This window comes from Pipra filicauda, unplaced genomic scaffold, assembly GCF_003945595.2.
Source record: "Pipra filicauda isolate LSUMZ 115617 unplaced genomic scaffold, ASM394559v2 scaffold84_size4826128_pilon, whole genome shotgun sequence".
NCBI classification, from domain to species: Eukaryota; Metazoa; Chordata; class Aves; order Passeriformes; family Pipridae; genus Pipra; species Pipra filicauda.
Genome location: NW_024105031.1, coordinates 3,500,614 through 3,520,317, shown reverse-complemented (window position 1 = coordinate 3,520,317; position 19,704 = coordinate 3,500,614). Strand labels below are relative to the sequence as shown.

The 19,704-nt window shown below is 39.5% G+C and overlaps 1 protein-coding gene across 8 annotated transcripts in view; it reads left to right on the top strand.

The window, feature by feature from the left end:
* Positions 1-855: 855 nt before the first annotated feature.
* WIPF3 (WAS/WASL interacting protein family member 3) overlaps positions 856-19,704 on the top strand; it is a 36,446-nt gene continuing 17,597 nt past the window's right edge. Inside the window, exons 1-2 of one of the 8 annotated variants that reach the window (XM_027723801.2) lie at positions 856-942; positions 14,989-15,175. In XM_027723801.2, coding sequence (XP_027579602.2) covers positions 15,044-15,175 — 132 coding nt within the window. In that variant the 5' untranslated portion in view covers positions 856-942; positions 14,989-15,043. Of the gene's footprint in view, positions 943-1,054; positions 1,282-1,815; positions 2,475-14,583; positions 15,176-15,226; positions 18,299-19,704 lie in introns of those variants that run through there. The other 7 variants (XM_027723806.2, XM_039390627.1, XM_027723805.2 and 4 more) reach the window with 7 other exon arrangements.

Sequence of the window (19,704 nt, the reverse complement as noted above, 5' to 3'; positions counted from 1 at the left end):
TGACTGCCATCATTTGAATCCAAGTGACATTGATTTGTCTGGACTGCTTTATAATCGAGCAGGGCACTGAAAAACCCAGTTTTACATTTCTACAACAAAAAAGGTTTTCCAGAGAAATCGAGTGAAGATGGGCCTGTCTCTCAGCCACTGCAATAGACCATCAGTCTAGACGGGCAGACCAGAACCCACACTGGGATTTTTAAGTTATTCAGCATCATTCTCATTCCTGAGGCACTTGTGCATGACAAACTGGGGCTGCTCCATTCCTCCAGCTGTCCAGGAGCTCACTTCGCAGCAAGTCCCTCACCCTGACAGAAACATGGAAGGCTCACTAGGGCGAGGCCATAACATTCCCATCTGCAAACAGCATTGAATAAAGCCAGAAGAAAACAAGCTTTTTTTTTTCCCCCGGTTGTTTCTAGTGCACAACCTGGGGCACAAAAAAACAAGGGGACGCAGCCAGCTTCGAGCACAGGCCCTCTCGAGGCTGCTGGCCAGAAGCGGTTCTGCAGGTGGATGGGGTTTGACAAGGGGACAGGGTAGTGGCATCTTTTCTCCGTGCCACGGGGGGAGCATTTTGGTGTCCACGCAGACTTTTAAAAACAGCCTCGGCTCTGCCAAGGTACAAACACGTGGAAGGGTGTGCCAGGCTGCAGCTGGAACTTCACCCTCGCGCCAAAGCCGCCGCGCTCCCAAGGGTGGGGATAGAAGGTGGGGCCCGCGGGTGGGCAGTGTGTGTGTTAAATCACTACTTTTAAAAGAAGATATTTATTGTTATTCCCTCCTGAAGTCAGCGGCGGACTTTTTCCCCTCAAGATCTTAAGATTCCCCCCACCTCCCCCCGCCCCTTCCCCCCGCCCCCCAGCCAGGGGAGGCGGGAGGCCGCCGTACCTGGCGCCCTCTGCCTGGGGAGGAGCCCCGACGGCCGCGGCCGCCGAGCAGGTGGGCACGGGTGGGCAGCGCTGCTGCTGCCGAGGGTGGGAGTCCCCGGTGCCCCCGACTTGCCTCGCTGTCCGAGCGAGCCGGGAGCGCCAGGGTGGGGGCGCGGCGGCCGCCTCCTCTACCCTCCGATAGCGGGGGCCGGGGCTGGAGCTCCCCCCGCGCTGCGGGGGCCGGGAGGACTCAGCGGACAAACTTGGTGCCGCGGCTCGTCCCCGGCCCCGGGCAGCGCCCGGCCGAGGGGGAAGGGAGGGCACAGGGTGCCGGGGACACCCGCGCCCCTGAGATGTGGTTACTCACGGCGGCGGCGGAGGAAGCGAGGCTGCAGGTCAGGCACAGCCTGTGCGTGGTGCTGCTCTTCTGTTTTGTCAAGCAGAGGAAAAATGGGTTGTTTTCAGGCGGCAGTGGATGGGAAGAACTTTTTTTTCGTAGTTCTCGTCCTTGCAGTAGATGTGCTGGAATAGGTCACCTGAGAAAACGGGGCTGAGCGATTGTAAAAGCTACTGTGTATTAAATACTTAAGTACATATTGGAAGGGGAATGCTGGGGAATGCTGGAAAGAAGCTCTTAAAGGTGTAATAATAATTAACATGGATAAAATTGAGACTAAAATCTCGTCACTTTTGCATAAGCCTGTTGGCGCTAACGCAGAGCAGCAGGGAGCATGTTGGAAAAGATGTGAAGAGGGGGGTTTGTTATTACTCTTTAGATATGCTCGGAGTGTGCAAAGGCATAGCAGAAGTGGGTTATGTGACAGCTTCCGTCTCTGCGGTATGGAGGGAGGGTGGGTTTGTATCGCTCAAGAAGTTAATGAATTTCAGAATAGGAAGGACACATTAGACCAGCATGCCTTTGTGGTTTCTTTTGTTCTGAAAGTGGAATATTATTAAGTAAGGTTTCTGAAAGATAGCAAAATAAGTCTGATTTAGGAGATAAGACATTGATATGAGATAGAGGTTGATGATTTCAACACAGAACGGGTTTTTGACAGTCTGAATTGATGGGCTAAAGTCTGCAAGTACTCCTCCTGATTCAGACTGAATTTGTGATAACAGCGATACCTGTTTTTGCGCATGCTGCATGAATCAAATCGTTGAACTGCTTCCCGATACTATCAGTGTTTTCAGTTTCTCCATCTGTATATCCAGCACAAGTTCCTGTTTATTTAACAACGTGCGTTTGTTTCGTCACTTTTAACGTCTTCAGTTCGAGTACTTTGTACTGAAAGACAAGCCACAGGGCAGATGATCACGGAAATGAATATAACTTTATTCTGTGATGGCAGTCAGAGCTGGGACACTTGTTAGGTATGTGTGCGTGGGGATGGTTCCCGTTCAGTGCGCGAACCTGTGACCCAAAACAGTGTCCCGGCTGGAATGTGCAGGCGGTGCAGACGCTGCTGCCACCCACGGCTCGTACGGGACATTGCCCGGAGTGCAGTGGAAAGATTGAGTCTGCTTTTGCCATCAGGTACCGGCTTCCATGTGCAAGATAACATATGAGAGGCTCAGTGTGGGACTTATAAAGCAGATTGTGTAAGTTTGTTTTGCTAAACTGATGGGATACTTTGGCTGTTTTGCTGTAGATGACGGGGACAAAATCTGGGTTAGATTCATAACCAGAAAGAATTCTGTAGGAGTTGATGCTTTTCCTGTCGAAGATATAGGTTAGGGAATGGGGCTTAGCAGCCAACATCAACCACTCTTGATGCTATAGTGACATCATTATTAAACATTCTTAAGTGTTATTTACATCTTATTAATAGTGAGGCTCCAGTTGGCAAAGTGGCATACAAAATTGCACAAAAATGTAGATACCTGTACCAGCTTGTGATAAAGGATGAAACTTATTTTTCTCTATTAATCAAGGATAGATTTTTCTCTAAAGACTGGAGTGTATAAATAGTTTGATCAGCTTTGCATACAGGCTTTGGTTGCTTAGGGGCAGAAGCAATGCTTATTTCATTAGCTGCAGTTCTCAAGTTACTGCTGGTTTGGATCTATTCCTGAAAATGATTGAGAAGCACTTGAAATTCAGATTCTGTGATTGTACTGCATTAAAAAACGCAACATATTACTGTATTTATCAAGTCATGTAGTATAATACAAAGCAACTTGCTCTTTTTTTCTCTCTCTCCATCGGTACTTCCAAGAGGAAATATAATAAAGATACTGTAACATCTCAATTTCAGTTACTCCAGTAAGTAAGGGATACTTACTTCAGTTACTCCATCCCAGTAAGGGATGTACAATCAATGCTTGGACTCTGTAAATAATGACTACTAAGTCTGAATTTGCAGAAAGTTGTTTTTTAACAACAAATCAAAACATAGCAGTGTAACATCTCGGTAATCATACCATAAAAGTCAGCAGTGTTTGCTGAATGTCTTAACAGAACATAGCCAGATCCTCATAGATGCTCTTTATACTTAGTAATTTTGTTGCTTTATGAGATCAGTATTTTGGGAAACTCGTTGTCCTCTAAAAAGAAGACCTTGAATGGAAAACAGTGTCTTAGAAATAACAAATAGAAAAATATTTGCACATTTTAAGAGATAGATGTTAAGAGCTTCAAAGTAAAATAACATAATTTACTATTTTCTGTTATATTGAAAGTATATATTAACTGATGTCAAGTATTAAATAGTTTAATATTAATGTTTTAAAATATTTTACCTCCAAAGAGAAACAAATCAATGAAAAGATTGGTGTGAAATCTCTTTTTATGTTTGTTAGTCATCACTCATCTATAAGAATTACAATGATTTTCAGAAGCATCTGCTTTTGTGGAAGCTTTTCTTCTCTGTGCTCAGTGACTGGGACAAGTTCAGTTCAGTCTTCAAAAGTAGGTGAGACCGGACAGGCTCAGTTAGCTCTCTTACCCTTGATTTCCATAAGTTACTGATCCTGGATATGTGTGAGCATTTGCTGCGCTATTATGTGGGTATTTCATGCAGTTCATGTAAGGTCTAATAAATGAGATCACAGATGAAAAGTTGAAGCTCTGGGAAAAATGATACTAGGTTCTGCTGTGCCAGAATAAAGATTCCAATCTTCTTCAGACGATATGTAAAATTAGTGCCTTAATAAACACAATAATGAAGTATAATATCTAGTGAAGTCTTTTATCTAGAAGTCTTTGGTACTCACATTACACCGAGTTACTAGTGGTTGCAGTGCAGTTTTGAGATGCAGCTTTCTGTAATGCCTTTACCACTGTTCTTATAGATCTTCCTCAATTAGTTTGTGTTCTTACACAAAGTAGTTACTGTCTTTGAAAGGCTGAAGCTTTCTGAAAAATGACTTATAGTAGCAAAACCTTAATGGTACTTCACAGTTGCATTTTCATCTGTGGTCATTTTGCATCAAGTTTGTCCAGTGGCTTTGTAGTCAGGGTGAACAGAGGTATAAACAGTGCAAACAGAAAAAATGTCCTTGGGGCTTCCAGACTGGAGAGAAAGTGGCTGTATTTTTAGACAAAATCGTATTTTTTTTAATATGCCCACCTTAATTTGATTTCTGAGATCATCAAGTGGGTTTATTCAGTATTACATACATGCCAGCTGCCTTTGGATTGCTTCAAAACTATGTGAAACAGCTAAAGGATTTTCATAAGGTGTGAAAAGCGTGTTTTCATGCCATGGTAATTGAGATAACAGCTGAAATGGATTTCACTACCAGAAATGCCTCTCTCTCAAATAAGATCACACATGGAGAGCCTGATTCTTCTTTTCATTGACTCAGTGTCATCTTTCACTGCTGTTACAACCCTCTGTGATTGAATGGTGTCATTTTGTAGCCAGTCCAGGCAGAGGAGAGCAACATAACAGCTATACTATAGATATAGTATATGTGATAAAGTGAAAAGCAGAGGAAAACTGGACCAAAGGTCCCTGAAAGATTAAGTTCACTAAACATAAGAACAGAAAATTCAGCATGAAAGTACTTGCTCAGTCTTGACCCTGCTCTTACAAGTGTCTAAGAAAACTAAAACTGTGTGTCTGCTCTGCAGCTTCTATGTAATGGATATGCTATATACTTCATTTACACTGTTGGCAACTAGAATATCTGCCTTGATAAATGGAAGTGTTGGCTAGAAATTGCATTGCTTCTGCTTGATTCATAAGAGAGGGGTAAAATGAACAAAGTGAATGAACAGGTTGAGAGATAATAACCCCTTTGTGTTGGTCTCTTTCACAAGCTATACACAGGTCTGTAAATGACTGTTGTACCATTGAACTTTTTCCACTGGCTATATCATGTTTTCCTTTCTTCATTATATGTAACCAAAAAGGAAAAAAGAGGAGAGCAGAATATGGTACTGGATCACAAGGGAAGTCTTGGGGTCTTTTGTTTCTCTTTCGTATCCTCTTGTTTGAAAGGTATAATGTTATTGCTTTCCGAACTGTCACAGTTTTGTGCAAGGAAAAATGTATATATGTGAGTGCTACTGACTGTATACAAAATAGTCCTGACAGGTTTTGGGCTTTTGTCCAAGTCAGTTACGCTTTTTTGCTAAAGAAGAAAAGAAATAACACCATATCTGTTTAAAATCTATAGATCTGCTGGGTTTGTTGAATAGACACATAAAGAAAATCAGAAGCTGCATAAAAGGCAAGCCAGGCTTACCTATCAAGAAAATGAACTGGGTTTTTAGCAACTTATTTTCAGAGGAAATGTTTGCTCCTCTTGGGGATGCGTGAATTGCTGCAAAAATATCTGTCAAATTCTGCCCAGGATTTGAACAGAAAATTGATTTAAGGGGTCAGTTGTGTGAGTGTGAACAGCTCGTCACAAGTTAGTAATGTTATTTCTCTTGCTGCAGCTTGTATTTCCTTGAGTATTTTCAGAATTAAACCCTAAAGAATTGACCTCACTTCTACTGAAGATAAAGGAAAATTTAGCATAAAAAAATAATAAGAGATGAATTAGTCCCTAAATTAGTAGATTGGCAGAGAGGGTGGAGAGTATCTCTGTAGTGTACCATGTGAGTGATGGATGTGGGGCCTAACAGGGCATTTAATGCAGAATGAAAGCCTTAATTAGCCTTGAAACTACTAAGTAGCAAGGAAATTATGCAAAAGCAGATTGTACAAAATATTCTTGGATCAAGTGATCATGAGTTTACATTGACTTAACAGTAGGACAAATGATGTAGTGCCATGTGGGGGTACTTGAGCTTGCTCTGAACAAGCTGTACCAGGAGCTGTAAAGGCCTGGTGTAGCTGCAGAATGAGTATGCTGTGGTCGCTTTGCTCCTTTCCTCTGCCCAGACTGTTTTACCTGGTTGTTTTTTCTAATACTTCAGTCTTTTATCCAATCCATCAGGTGGAGCTTTGCATACTGGCCTTAATACTTACCAGCTCTAGTCAGGATATACCTCCTGATACCTCCTAGAATCACATTTCCTGTTGTTTTCAGAGCTGGATCAGCCTAGTTCTGCATTTCTTCTCTTTGTTCTCAGTACTAGCAACCTGTGCTGAGCCTCTACTATCATGCAGAATTAGGTACTTTTGTACCATGTGCCGTGTTTCTTTCACCAGAGCAGATGACTCTACATTTTAAATGAAATGGCTTCTTTTGCCTTGCCTTGCATTGGCAGCAGGTGACATGTGAGGTGAATGGTGAGAAGGACAAAGACGAATGTGGAGAGGAGGAATGAAGAGACTGGTAAACCACTAGAAAAGAGGAGAAATATTCACAGTGAAATATAGAGGAAGGGCCAGATCCAGACTGAGCAAAGTGAAAGCTGGAGTCCAAAACCAGCATAAAACTTGACACCAGAATTAGTGGAAATGAGTGAATCCCTGTCTTTACCCTGCTTGGTCTGATGGTAGCAGATACTGGCTGCACTAGAAGAATCCTTGGGAGTGGATTCTGATCTACCTGTTCAAAGAAGGAAAACTTTGGTCCTTTGTGTCTATGACAGATGCAAATGCAAAAAATACTCCACTGACGTTAATCCCTAGAATTATTTTCCTTCTTCCAAGTTAGTTGAGTATTTTTGGATTTCTGGTGTTCATTGCTTATGCTGTGTGTAAAGGTAGGTATCAATCTCAATTTTCTCTCTGAGTAAAATGACTTTCACAAAGAGTTACAGCTGAAGTCCTTTAATAAGTCAAAGGGATGAATCTTCAATTTGGTAAAACTCGTTGTTTTTTTCTGAGAACTTTGTTTTATTAGCTATTCAGAACTAGGCCTACAAATCAAAACATCTTTCATCAGGGATTTTTTTGTTGTTGCTGCAGTGGCGACTGCAATTTGTTGTTCATTGCACAAAGTGAAATTATTGTCCTGAGTAAACGGATATAAGTCTGGAAGTAGATATTTTGTGCATTGCCTTTAAAAACAGCTAACAATTTTCTGTACAAGAAGGCATATTTACACCTTCATGCACATAGGAAATTGACATTAGCTTTGACATTTAAGGAACTGTGAGAACACTTCGCATTTTATTTTTTTCAGAAGAATGAATTAGTTAAAATACAAAAAAAGCAGTATTATGGTAGTGTAGCAAGCCTTCCTCAATAGCATAGGGGATTATGTACATTTTACTTATAAGTATTGAAGCCTTACCCTGGTGTAAAGAACATCTAAGATGAAGATATCAACTATGTCATTGAAATGGAATAGTGGTTTCAAGAGGATTGACAGATAAGGGCATCTAAGTGAGAATGTATAAGCATGTTCAGAAGTTATAGGTTAATTTCTTAGACCATTAGGGTTAACATTTTTAACACTGGAAATTGATTTTGAAGGGGAATTAAGTAATCACAACTTTGCTGAAAACCAGGTTAAAAGCTTCCCATTCTTTCTTTGAGATGAGGATTTCCCCAGCAACTTATTCCTGCAGGTGACCAGATCTTCATGTTTTACATCTCTTGTGAAAGACAAATTTCCTTATCACATACAGTGACCCTGTGCTGGGGCCTGATATTCATACTGTACTTAAAGGAAGAATGACTCATGTTGAATTTCAAGATTCATTTTCCTTGCATTGCTGGTATTAGACTGTTCCTTAATCTGATAGGTATCAACCTGGCACGGCACACGTACAGGTTTCTACAAATTATTTTTTTCAAGATGGAAAGATGTGAAAACAGGATCTCTGATAAAACATCATATGGTTGAAAGGGAAAATTTTAGAATTATTTCAGACATGGATTTTTAAAGTCCTGTAGTCTTCTAATACCCACGTTTGCAAATTCTTTTCACTTGACTGGCATTTGAAAACAGTTGTTGAATTGTCTACAGCAAATATAGAAAAGCAAGATGCTTAATACTGCCTTGTTTGCATTTTCCATTTTGACACTAGCTACTTAATTGGAAAGCAGAACTTTCTTCTGTTGAGGGAATTGGTTAAAAAACATGAGGATATCTTTTGGTGAAAACCATTCTGTGTGTACAGGTATACTTTTCAAATAATTCTATATTGTACAAATTATAGTGAATTAATTTATGAATACCTATAAAGAAATGTATCATTAATAATTATGTGAAAACATACTATTTACTTGGCAGAGGATGAAAAATTTGCAAGTGTTAACCTGGAACATCACATTGCCCTTACTGAGAGAGCTCAAGTGCTGTGGACACTGAAACTCTTGAGGAGTATAATAATAAACAGTTGCCTTCAGAATGTGGCAGTGACCTTGAACTTCCACTGAGCTTCACTTTCTTTAGCTTAGGCTAATGATTAACTTTGCTAATGACTGTATATCAAATTCACCATTGTTTGTATAACTGGCAGTGAAACAGGCCATGTCTGCTTTTGCATGGATGATACGGTATTAATTTCAAGGAAACCCTTTGTATAAATTGTTTCCTTTGCAAAGTTATGTCTTTGTGCAAGTCCTAATTGCTTCTGATTTACCTCATTTGTCTTTGGACTCTCCAATTTCAGGTTAATGCTACAGTAGGCGCAATATATTTCTTCTTTGTGTGTGCTGTTCTTTTCTCTTACTCCTTATTTAAAGGAGGGTGACGAATTCTCTTATTCTGCTCCCTTACAGCAATCAATCTTCTATGACAGATCCCCATGGAGCAGAGGAAGCTACACCCTGAAATAGTCATTATAGGGATGTGAAGTCATCTGCGCAGCTTTGCCTCTGAAGGGAGGTTTGTCAAGGCACAGCGCTTTAATTTCTGGTCTCAGCACCATAGGGAACCCAGCAGAGATCTGCCCACAGCACACATGGAAGCCAAGTGTCCCCAAATTCCTGTAATCTCTGCTGCGGCAACCCCAGACAGTTTGTTGCAGTGTTATCAGGCTCCTGAGAGAATAAGAGTCATGCTGGGTTTTTTTTAGGCAGAAAGGAGGTGCAGCCCTTAACTACATTAAGCCTGGTGGAAATAGTCCAAGATGAGATGAACTTACAGTCCTTGGCTTAAATTCAGGATACTGCTACGTGCTGTGAGACAATCCTACAGACTCTGTGTAGACAAATGCTGCTTAAGAGTGTTTCATCAGGTATTTAATGGAGGAAGAACCCTCAAGGTTTGTACATTTCTGAAAAAGCCAGATCCTGCCTTTAGTTGCAGTGGCGTAAATGGTGACTGAGAGCAGAAATTTCTCTCAAGTTGTATACAATTCAGGTACTGTCTACTAAGAGATGGTGAAAGGCTGGACTTTTCTTAGTCAGCCATAGGAATAAACATGTGAAAGTTTAAATATATATATAGTAAGATAGGTATGTATATGAGTATTTGCCTTTCTTCTCTAAAAGAAGGTTCTAACAGTTTGACACTTCTGCACTGCTCTTGAATGTCTCAAATACAGCAGAGACTATCGAGGTTTTTGTGAATGGGGTTATCTTTGCAGGGCAGAAAAGAGACAGGATATTCAGAGGTATTGATTCTTCCTTGTTAAGTTCTCTACACACAAAAAGTCGTTCACACTAAAAAGAAGAAATAAATGCAGCATCCAATGCTTAAAAATTAAATGGTTTGATTCTGTTATAATTACAGTCTAAACCAGCTCGTTCCAAACAGAAGCTTTATCCAAGTCATTTCCAGTTGTGTGATATGACAGCAGGATAATTGATCTGTGTAACACACATCTATTGTTCTGGGCTTTTTCTCTTCTCTGTATCAGGTGTTGTACTGTCTTTAAAAGATCTGTGGTGTGCTCATACCAGTGATTTCAACTTTTACTCAGTGACATTTCACAGGAGCAAACAGGGACACAGTCAGGCTAGCTGTCTACTTTTCAAGTCATGAAAGTGAAGCAGATGCTTATTGATGCTGTTTTTTCACATGTAATTTTGAAATTATTTCAGTTTTCTGTTAAAATGCAAGGACTTAAAAGCTATATCTCTGAACAGTACTGTTAATGAGGAAATCATATTTGTTTATATAAAAGCTGGTTAAAAGATAAAGCCAGAGTTTGTGGTCTACTGTTTACCTTCGGTTTTTAATCAAGAAAATAAGACCAATAGATAAGCTTTCCTGCACACCTTTGAAATATCTACACCAGCCTTCACTTTAAAGGGAGAAAGTCTGTACATTTCCCCAAAGCTGTAGTACCTACCTCAGGGTGTGCAGCTGCAGTGATTGCAAATCCAGTAATAATGAATCAATTATTTTACAGTCCTTTCTCTAAATTGATTAAAAGGGTCCCATTTTCAGTTCCAACTGCGTGTTGTTTTGTGCTACTGACTATACCACCTAGAGACCTAAAGACTTTACTAATTTAAAAAATGCTACTAGTTAATTTTGTGTATAAATGCATTTTGGTGTTTAATTTTTGTGTATAATTGGGTTTTAGTTTTTTTCCTCTGTCTTTTCCCCATCTATACATTGTGATAAATTGAAGATACAGCTGTTTCATGCCTTCACTTTCCACGACGGGTAAAGGTATTTTAGAATAGTTTTTGCAGGCAGACCTATGGTGGTTCTGCTGAGTGTCACTGTGGCAGGAGACATGTGAGCTGCTGTCCAAAAACCAGTGTTTCTTAGTGTGGCTCTGTGCTCGCAGCAGGACTTTGTCTTAGTGTGAGCCCAGGTCTGGGGTTGTGGCAGTGATACTTCAGGAGGAGACCTTTGGGAAGTGCTTGGATCAGAGCTTATGTACATCTGGTAGCTGGGTAAAACGAGACCAAATCTACAGAAAAGCTTAGAAAGAGGTTTTGTGTTTCCCACAGGTAAATCCAGCACAAGACTTGAGAGCAGTCCATGAAGAAAGATCTACACCTCCTATGTCTTGTCTGACCCTTCAAAATTATAGTCTGGGTGGAGACTTTATTTGGGCCTATAGAAATCAGGCCCTTGGGTTCTACATTGAGGACTGCGCTGCGTTTCTTAAACCCAGCTGTTATTCAAGCAAGGACTGTGTGAACATGCAAGAAACGATCTGTGATGCCTGAAATTACCAGTTTTAGAATTATCCTTACCAAAAGAAGACCAGCTGTTTTGAGATGAGAGAATAGTAGGAATATTTGCTGACTGATGAGAAGTTCACTGACTTGTGAGAACTAAAACATCTCAAAAACTATAACAAGTCCTTGTAAATGTATTTCTGAATTACAGTTCTTATATTCCACAAAGCTGATGCTGAGGAGTAGGGGAAACCATTTTGCTTAGAACAATGTAGAATCATCTGCAGTGGAGTGCAAATGGGATCAAACTGAGAGAAGAAGAAATTAGGCTGTGTGTCAGGCATTATGAACTAAGAGTTATTTGACTGTGAAAGAGCTTCCCAAGGGAAATAATACAAGCCACATTATTTGGGACACCTAAAATTAGACTTCAGAAAGCACTAAAAAAAAGTGTACAACCTTGCTTTTGTAGGGAGGTGGACTAGAAAAGGCAGGGTTTGGGATTTTCTTCTTTTTTTTTTGCAATAAATTCTGCAATTGTTGGGCCTGATTCTGTTCTATGGTGTTTAAGTCAAGCTAAGATTTACATTGCTTCTTCTCTTAGCAAACTGAGGCTAAACACATAGGTTTCTCCCTTCCACCTATTGCCAACTTTTGAAACTATATCTTTTTATTTCTGTCCCTCAGGGATAGTTCAGATCCTGCTCTTCCAATCATAAATATGTATGTTTAGAGCAGTGGAGAAAGAGCACATTGCCTTAAGGATCTTTTTTGACATTTCCCTCTTGTCTGGCTCTTATCAGACGTTAGAACTGATCAATATGATATTCCTTTATTTTTTTTAATTCAGAATTTATTTAGCTTATAATGTGCAAATCCATAACCTCAGCATGTTCTAAAGTTATTGTGTGAAATTGCCAACAGAATGAGGGGAGAGGCAAATGAAATACGGCCTTTAACCAAGGAACAAAGGCCTCCAAGTAATGTGTGTTGATATACTGAAAGTGTTGCAGTCTTCTCCATAATTTTCTTTCAATACAAACCACTTGAGATAGCTGCAGTAATACAAAAGAGGTTCTCACAACAAATCCTACATATTAAAAATTGTAGATCATGCAGTTATGACTAAATCCTAAGAGCCAGTTGTTTTTTCTTGTAAGTTAGCTTGAAGATGCCTGCCTTTATTGACATACAGTGTCTACTTCTGAGAGTGGCAGCACTCCTTTCAAAGCCCACTTGAACAAAGAGAGCCCTTATGTGGAAAATGGTTCTTCACTGTGTAGGCAATACCCTGTAACAGTTGTGGTATAAAAAGCATGACTTTGCCTGTGTGCACAAAAGCATGCCAAGGTCAGGACATCAAGCCTCTGAATTTGTGGTAAGAGACGAAGGCACATATGCAGAATTTTCTGAAAGATGGTTCATTTGTAGAGGATTTGAAACAGCATGGGAGGAAATCTCTATGGTGTCTAGAGCATTTCATTCGAGGCCTGCTTTTTACTGCTCCCTGAAATGCATTTTTTCTTGCTGTCACTGGACAGGAGGATTCAGGATATGGGAGTGGGATACACGGTGAACACTTCCTCTGCACTGAATAGATGGTCACACAGTTTCTAGTCCTGCAATTTAGGCTGCATGGTTTGGAGGAACGGGTGCTGGGGCAAGGACTGGTGGAGAGGCAGCTAGAAAAGTCACCTGATGGCATTTCAGATTGTGACTTCTAAATACCAAGATCTGATTCCCATTTCCTTTCTCTCACTGCTGCTTGCCTCCAGTGTGCTTTACCTCCTGCTGCCATGCATGTGGTCTGCCACAGAAGCGTGGGTTGTATTTTTTTTTCTAATTTGACTAGGAGCATATTTCCCATTCTAAATCCTTAATGAAGACAAAAGGCCTGTATTGCAGGGTAGGAAGATACTAACCCGAAACATATTATTAGCTGGGAAGACTCATTCTCCTTATGTCTGTTTTTGAATGGCTTAACTGAGGAAAAGAGATATCTTCTGTTAATGGATTTTTGAATAGGGCAACAATGATGGTAGAATGGTGGAGACACTGTGATGCCAGCTTTCTTGGAATGTTTCCTTAAGCAGTTATTAAAGTGATTGTAACCAATTCTGTTAAAGATCAGGGTGCTTTGATATGTTGCTTGCATAGCAATCTCTCAAGGGAGGAAGCGAGTGTTTCATAGACTCCACGTTTCATCTCCCACAAAGTATTTTACAAGATACAGCAGAAGAAAAATACTCAGGTATTATCTGGATATTGTTCACATACACTAAGTAGGAAGTGAACATTTTAGCTTCATTGCCTCTTCCAAACTATCCCTCTAACAAAACTCTCCAAACTATCCCTCTAACATTCTCCTAAAGACTGCAACTTGCCTCATTTCTATGTTGTCTTCTCTGCTGAACTTTTCTTGATTTAACTTTTGTACCTCCTCCTTATACTGGTGATTCTGGATAAGCATGAAGTGCATGCTTTAAAAAATGAAGGGAGAAATGAGGGGAATAGGGCCTGGGAATTGTGGTCCTTTCAACTTAACATCAATTTCTAGTAAAACATCAAAATGAGAAAAATGTTTTGAAATCCTTGGAGAAGACAGGAAAATGAATTCTCATCTACGGAGATGTGTAAAGAGCAAATCTGTCAAACCAATGTAATTTCTTGCTAAAATAAAGCCCTGCAGAAAGGAAAGATATAGCAGATGTCATATTTTGCATTATTGTAGGGCTTTTGACACTGTTTCACATGACATTATGAAGAGTCTCAGAAGATAGTCATGACACAATGGATGTAAAACTATACGTAAAACCATATTCAAAGAGTCCAAGAGTCACTAGCAAAAGAATTTACCAAGTATGGCTTGCAGAAAGCTCTCTTTGGCACTGCCTAGGACTTTCACTTGCAACTTTACTGATGAAATACAGGAGTTGCTTGTTAACTTTACAGATGACTAAGAGGGGATGCAGTCATGCCGAGGGCTGGGTTAGAGATGAAAATCAGTGAGTGATGCGCTGTCATTCTGCAGGAGATTTAAAACAAAAAAAAGCATATAGCTTTTTTATGAATATATGTGTCTGTTTTGTCAGTGTACTAAAGAAATGTGAAAAGTTAGCATCTAAAATGGCAAGAAAAACATGGGTGATTTTAAGATTTGAAATGTCTGGTCCTTACATGCTATAATTTGGTAATGGAAGCTTTCATTTGTAGAATAATTTCTTCATTTATTATTCAATCATTGGGGGGAGTCCCTCTTTTTTTTTTTTTTTTCTTTAAACACTGAGCAAGTCCACTGAACCTTACAAATTTCCTTACTCTGTTGTTAGAGCCACAAACCTCTGGCATAAAAGTCAACAGAGTTTTTGTCCCTGCAGGAGTGTCTACATGTGGTCGGCTGTGATTTGTTCTCTGCGGAATTGCGTTTCAGGGCCATGGGCTAGATTAAGGCAAGACATAATAGTTAAAGTTGGACAGGCTGGCATCTATGTGTTTGGTACTCATGGCACTTGTCCAGATCTATGAGCTTGCTCTTTAGATGAATGTTGTCATCAGATAACTGTAATGAGGCTGTTCGTACTGTATTTTTGGAAGCAGTGCAGTATAAAAGTCTTCAGTCTGCCGAGAGCTAGATATTTGGCCAATCTTCAGCTTGCAGTGTATAAACACATTCCTCTTTGTTTTTTCTTTTTATTCTTCCCACTTTTCTTTCTCCTCCCTTCCTTCTCCTCAAGGACATAGACTTTGGCTATATTTTTCATAGTTGTGTGAAGCTAGAAATCTGAACGGATGCCTGTGCCGCCACCACCACCTCCTCCTCCACCACCTCTACCACCCTCTGGAGGGCCTCCTCCACCACCACCTTCTGGAGGGCCCCCTCCACCACCACCTTCTGGAGGGCCCCCTCCACCACCACCACTGGTAAGATTGACTTTTTATTTCTATTAGGAAAAGCTTAGCTATAGTAGCCAGCTCGGAGCCCACAGGATTTTGGCATGGATATTCACACCAAATACCTGGGGCAGATGCTTGTTTTGCTGCCATTTGTTCTTCTGTTCACTACAGCAGTGGTCTCCAAAGTGATGTGTGTGAGATGACTCATTAATGTGCAGGAAGAAAACACTAGAACTTCTGTCATGCTCGTGTATGATTTAAAAATAAATAAACATATGTATACTGGGGTGCATGCTCAAAATTTCTCTTACTGTTGGGGTGCAGGATCAAAACGTTTGGAAACTATTGCATTATGTGAAAATATGGTGAGAATTTAACATTTATGAATACTTCTCCTGCCACAGGGAATTCATTTTTGTACTGGTAATGTGCAGGGTGGAAAGTATTAATTTCTTCATCCTCTTTCTTACAGTTCCTATTAAGACTCAGAGTGTTCAGCTGTAGGTTTTGCTCTTTCTAGCACATGCTGTCTTCCTGGGGACAGAGCACAATATGCTTTTGTACATGTGCAGGAACAATTACCGCTTGTAACAGATCATTACTGTGTGTGTCATGAAGTAGAACATGTGCCTTGCCAGCATGTTTGCAATAAGACGAGGATTCTCTGGACTTTCAGAGTACATTTTCATACCTTCACAATCAATTATTGTACCTACGGTAAAACACGTTTAAGTACTTTATTTTATTCTGCAATCAATTGGGCATAGCCTGTTTCTGCTTTGAAACTCTCAAGACTGTTTTTGAAACAGTAAAACCTGGCATAGTTGTGTTCAAGTCATAAAATCTTTTCCAACATTTTTCATATATTTTTCTGTCACTGCTGTACTTATTTGCAGGGTATGTTAGTTCCTGTAGTAAAACAGTACATGGTACTTCAGCTGTAATTCTATCTTTTTTTTTTTTTTTTAAAACTTCATTTCTCTGTTGCATTTCCTGGCATCTCTGCCTGTTTTGTTCCCAGGAAGGTCTGTTGATTTTGTTTGATAATGTTCATAATGCTCTCATGTCATCTTTCTTTCCAGAAGGAGGTTTACTTGCATGTTGCTCTCTACTACTTTATAGGCTGAACCATTCTGAAAAACTCTCCATGAGTTGTGGAGATGAAGAAGAGGAATATAAAGACAGCAAATGAAATAAGCAGTGTTTGATTCTTTCTAGCATTCAGTTTTAACTTTGGCACCATGAGCACTGTTTTCAATTAGCAATTCTTCTGGGCTGGTACACAGCCTATAGCTAAATGCTGAAATAAGTGGGCTGCATATTGTGAACAGCTTAATGTTCACAGCTGCAATTAAAGTCAACAGAAGCTGCAAATGTTCTTATCCTAAAAAACTGAACTTCTTAAAGTATCTAGAGACATTTTTAGACTGCTCTAACATATGCCAATTCTGAATGACTTGGGAAAGCTAAGAGGACCACTGTGAACAAGTTTGGGGTTGTTTGTTTCTCCTCCTTTTCTGATGACTAAAACCACTACCATGGTAGGATTTTGGTACAAGAAGGCTTACTTTCATATGTTAGTTAGATCATTCTGTTTCAAGTGGGGTGATCTGTGCATAAAATATAGAGAATTTAGAGTCAGTTTTATCTTGGTGATACGATACAAACTAAACATATTTCTAAATAATGTCTGATATTAAAATAATCTAAATAAATCTAGATAATGTCTGATATTTTAGTAAGTGTTAATACTAAAAAGAGCACATGAGCCAACATAAATAATTAGTAAAGTAATATGGCAGAACATTGTTTTTTCTGTAACAGTAAAATGACCTTTCTCTGTCAAAACTGAATGAGGGACAGGATCTGAAATCTGCCTGGTGAGTTCAGCAAAAGCACAGTGTGTCAGCTCTCCAGCTGGGGCCAAGTTACAGAGTAAAATCTTACAGTTGGGGAGTCCACAAACACTTGCTACAGACCCTATTTTCTTTTACTAGAAAGCTCTTTTCTAGAAATTGGCATCTGTATTTTACAGTTGCTAAGCTGCCCAGCTGTTGTTACAGCTGTTAAATTTACCATTGGGGGATGAAAGAAGGAAAAATTTTAACAGGCATGTAGCTTTAAGGAAAACCTTCAAACCAAGTAAGTATTGTTTAGCCAGCAGCTGGAAAAGTTCCAAAGTAAACAGCACTGTGATTTTTATTATACTGGTATAATTAAAGCAGAGTAACATTTACACGTTAGCAATTAAAAGTTAGGTTTTAATTTCACTTCTGATATGCAGGTGAGCCACTAGTTTAACTTACTTGATTTATGTTAAAAGAAAAATGTCTGTGTGTAGGGTGGAGTTTTAGAATCCTGTCATTTTGCATGGTGCCCTTGCAGGAGTACCATAGACTTGTCTTGCTTTTCTAGTTATGGATAATAACCATACTTTCCTCTTGCTTTCATTATCAAGAGATTTTTAGAAGATGTAGTTCCCACATTATGTTTTTCTCTGCACGTTTTCTTTGTGAATACTGTGTGCCACGATCCCAAATAATTTTGCAGTCTTTGCTTTGTGGAAATTCTAAGCACTGTTGGCACTTAACTTTTTTTTTCTGTTAACTCCTTCTTAAGGCAGAATAAAGTTAGGTTCTTTCCTACTGTTTTCTAAGAGTTTTTGGACTTGCTGATGTTCTGTAAGTACTTGTACTGAATTCTGCTCACAAAAGTTGTTGCAAGGCAATACTAAAGTGAATTGGAGATGGTATTTAAGACATGCTAGGAGCCACCTGTGCCCAACAGCTGAAAAGCTACAGGCTGTTAGAGCAAACTTAGAAGAAAATAAAGTGGATTTCACAGGAGGGAATACTGGGGTATCTGCCATAGCAGATGTAGGTGGCTGAGTCAAAATGTAAATATAGCTAATTGGATTAATTGAGCATGTCTTCAAATGCCTGCCTTCAGGGGGTCATAGATAAAGATGAGAGAGATCAGTAGGCAGAATAAAACTGTGCCCCAGTGTGTTTTCTGGCAGTGGCTTACAGAATTCAGATCTGTTCTTGTTCGCTTTTCCCCTCTCCCTTAATAAAGGAAACTTGGAAATGAGGCATTTATGTGTTTGTTCAAAAGCTGTTTCAATTTATGGGCATGTGTGTGTCATGTAAGGTGAGTTTTTTAATAGAGTTTTTTAGTTGTTCTGGGGGAAGAGGGTGGTGTGGTTAGAGTTTTTTAAAGCTTTCTGCTAATGAAAAACTTCTTTTTATTCCCCCTCTGTTTCTTTTAACACTCTTGTCTTTTAGTTTGGCATATGGCATCCTGGTTAGTTTTGGTTTGTCATACTTTCTGGAGGAGGTGCCACCACTGAGACTGATTAAAAATTTTCTTTGCCTAATTTCCCAAGAAAAGCATCAAGAGAGAATTTTGCTTTGATAAACCATGTTCACTTTTCATGTGCAGTGAAGGCTGTTCACTGCCATGTAGCCTGCATATGTATGAATTCCTAATGCTAAGACCAGTCATCACCTATTAAAATGTTAATGTTGAAGGAAGCGTGGATGTGTAGCAGCCCTGCTGGGTTGTGCCTTATTCAGAGAAGATGTTTGTTTAATGATTCATATGTTTGTGGAGTTTAGGAAAATACTTCTGTTCTCTGTAGAATTGTTATTATTAAAGTCTTAGCATAGAAATTAACCCCCAAAATCACAATGGATCAGATGGTTAAAGCCAATAAAGTGGCACCAGGTGTTTATTTGCTGCCTTATGGCATATTGAAAACTAGTAGAGCAGGAGAAGAAAGGAATATGCTTACTTTGGTGATAGAAATGTGAAACTCGAAATAATGATGAATGCTAGACTGGCATGTAGATTATTCTTAATGATTACCTCATTCTTATTTAGTTAAAATTAAAAAAAAAATTGAATTACTGTTGTCAGTGTTTGCGAAGTTTGTTATTCTGATCTTATTTTCTACTCTTGTAATAAGAAATTCAGAAAAGCAATTCATCATGATATAACACTGTGATAAATGCCTAATTTACACAGAGGAAGGATTTCCAAGGCTCAGAAAAACATCACCAGATAGTGTTCCTTTTGCGGGGGGGGGGGGGGGGTGAGGGTTGTTTTTTTTTCTCCTTCATGCAGCTGTTAGAATGCAAACCTTGCTGAGCTGTTTCCTTCAATCTTCCCAAGAAATTCAGAGAGCTACAGTGTTTTTCTGAAGTTGTGTGGGAGTTGGTTTTGCTCCTATGACATTTAGCACTACTGTTCTGTGGAAAGAGAACAAACAACATATGTAAAACATCCCGGCTGAAGATAATGATGATTTATGGTATTTTGATTTGGTCTTACCAAATATAGTATGAGAGAATGTGTGCATACGCATAAATGTTTGGGCATACTTGCTAATTATTTATTGTAAAAATTAAGGTAATTTCTCAGGTTTTCATTCAGAACCCTAGACATGCAAGTGTAACACTGAAAGAACAGAATCATGCATGGTGCCAATTACAAAATATGTAGAAATGTGTTTACTAAAATTTTATGCAAGCCGTGAGTAAGATGATATTTATTAC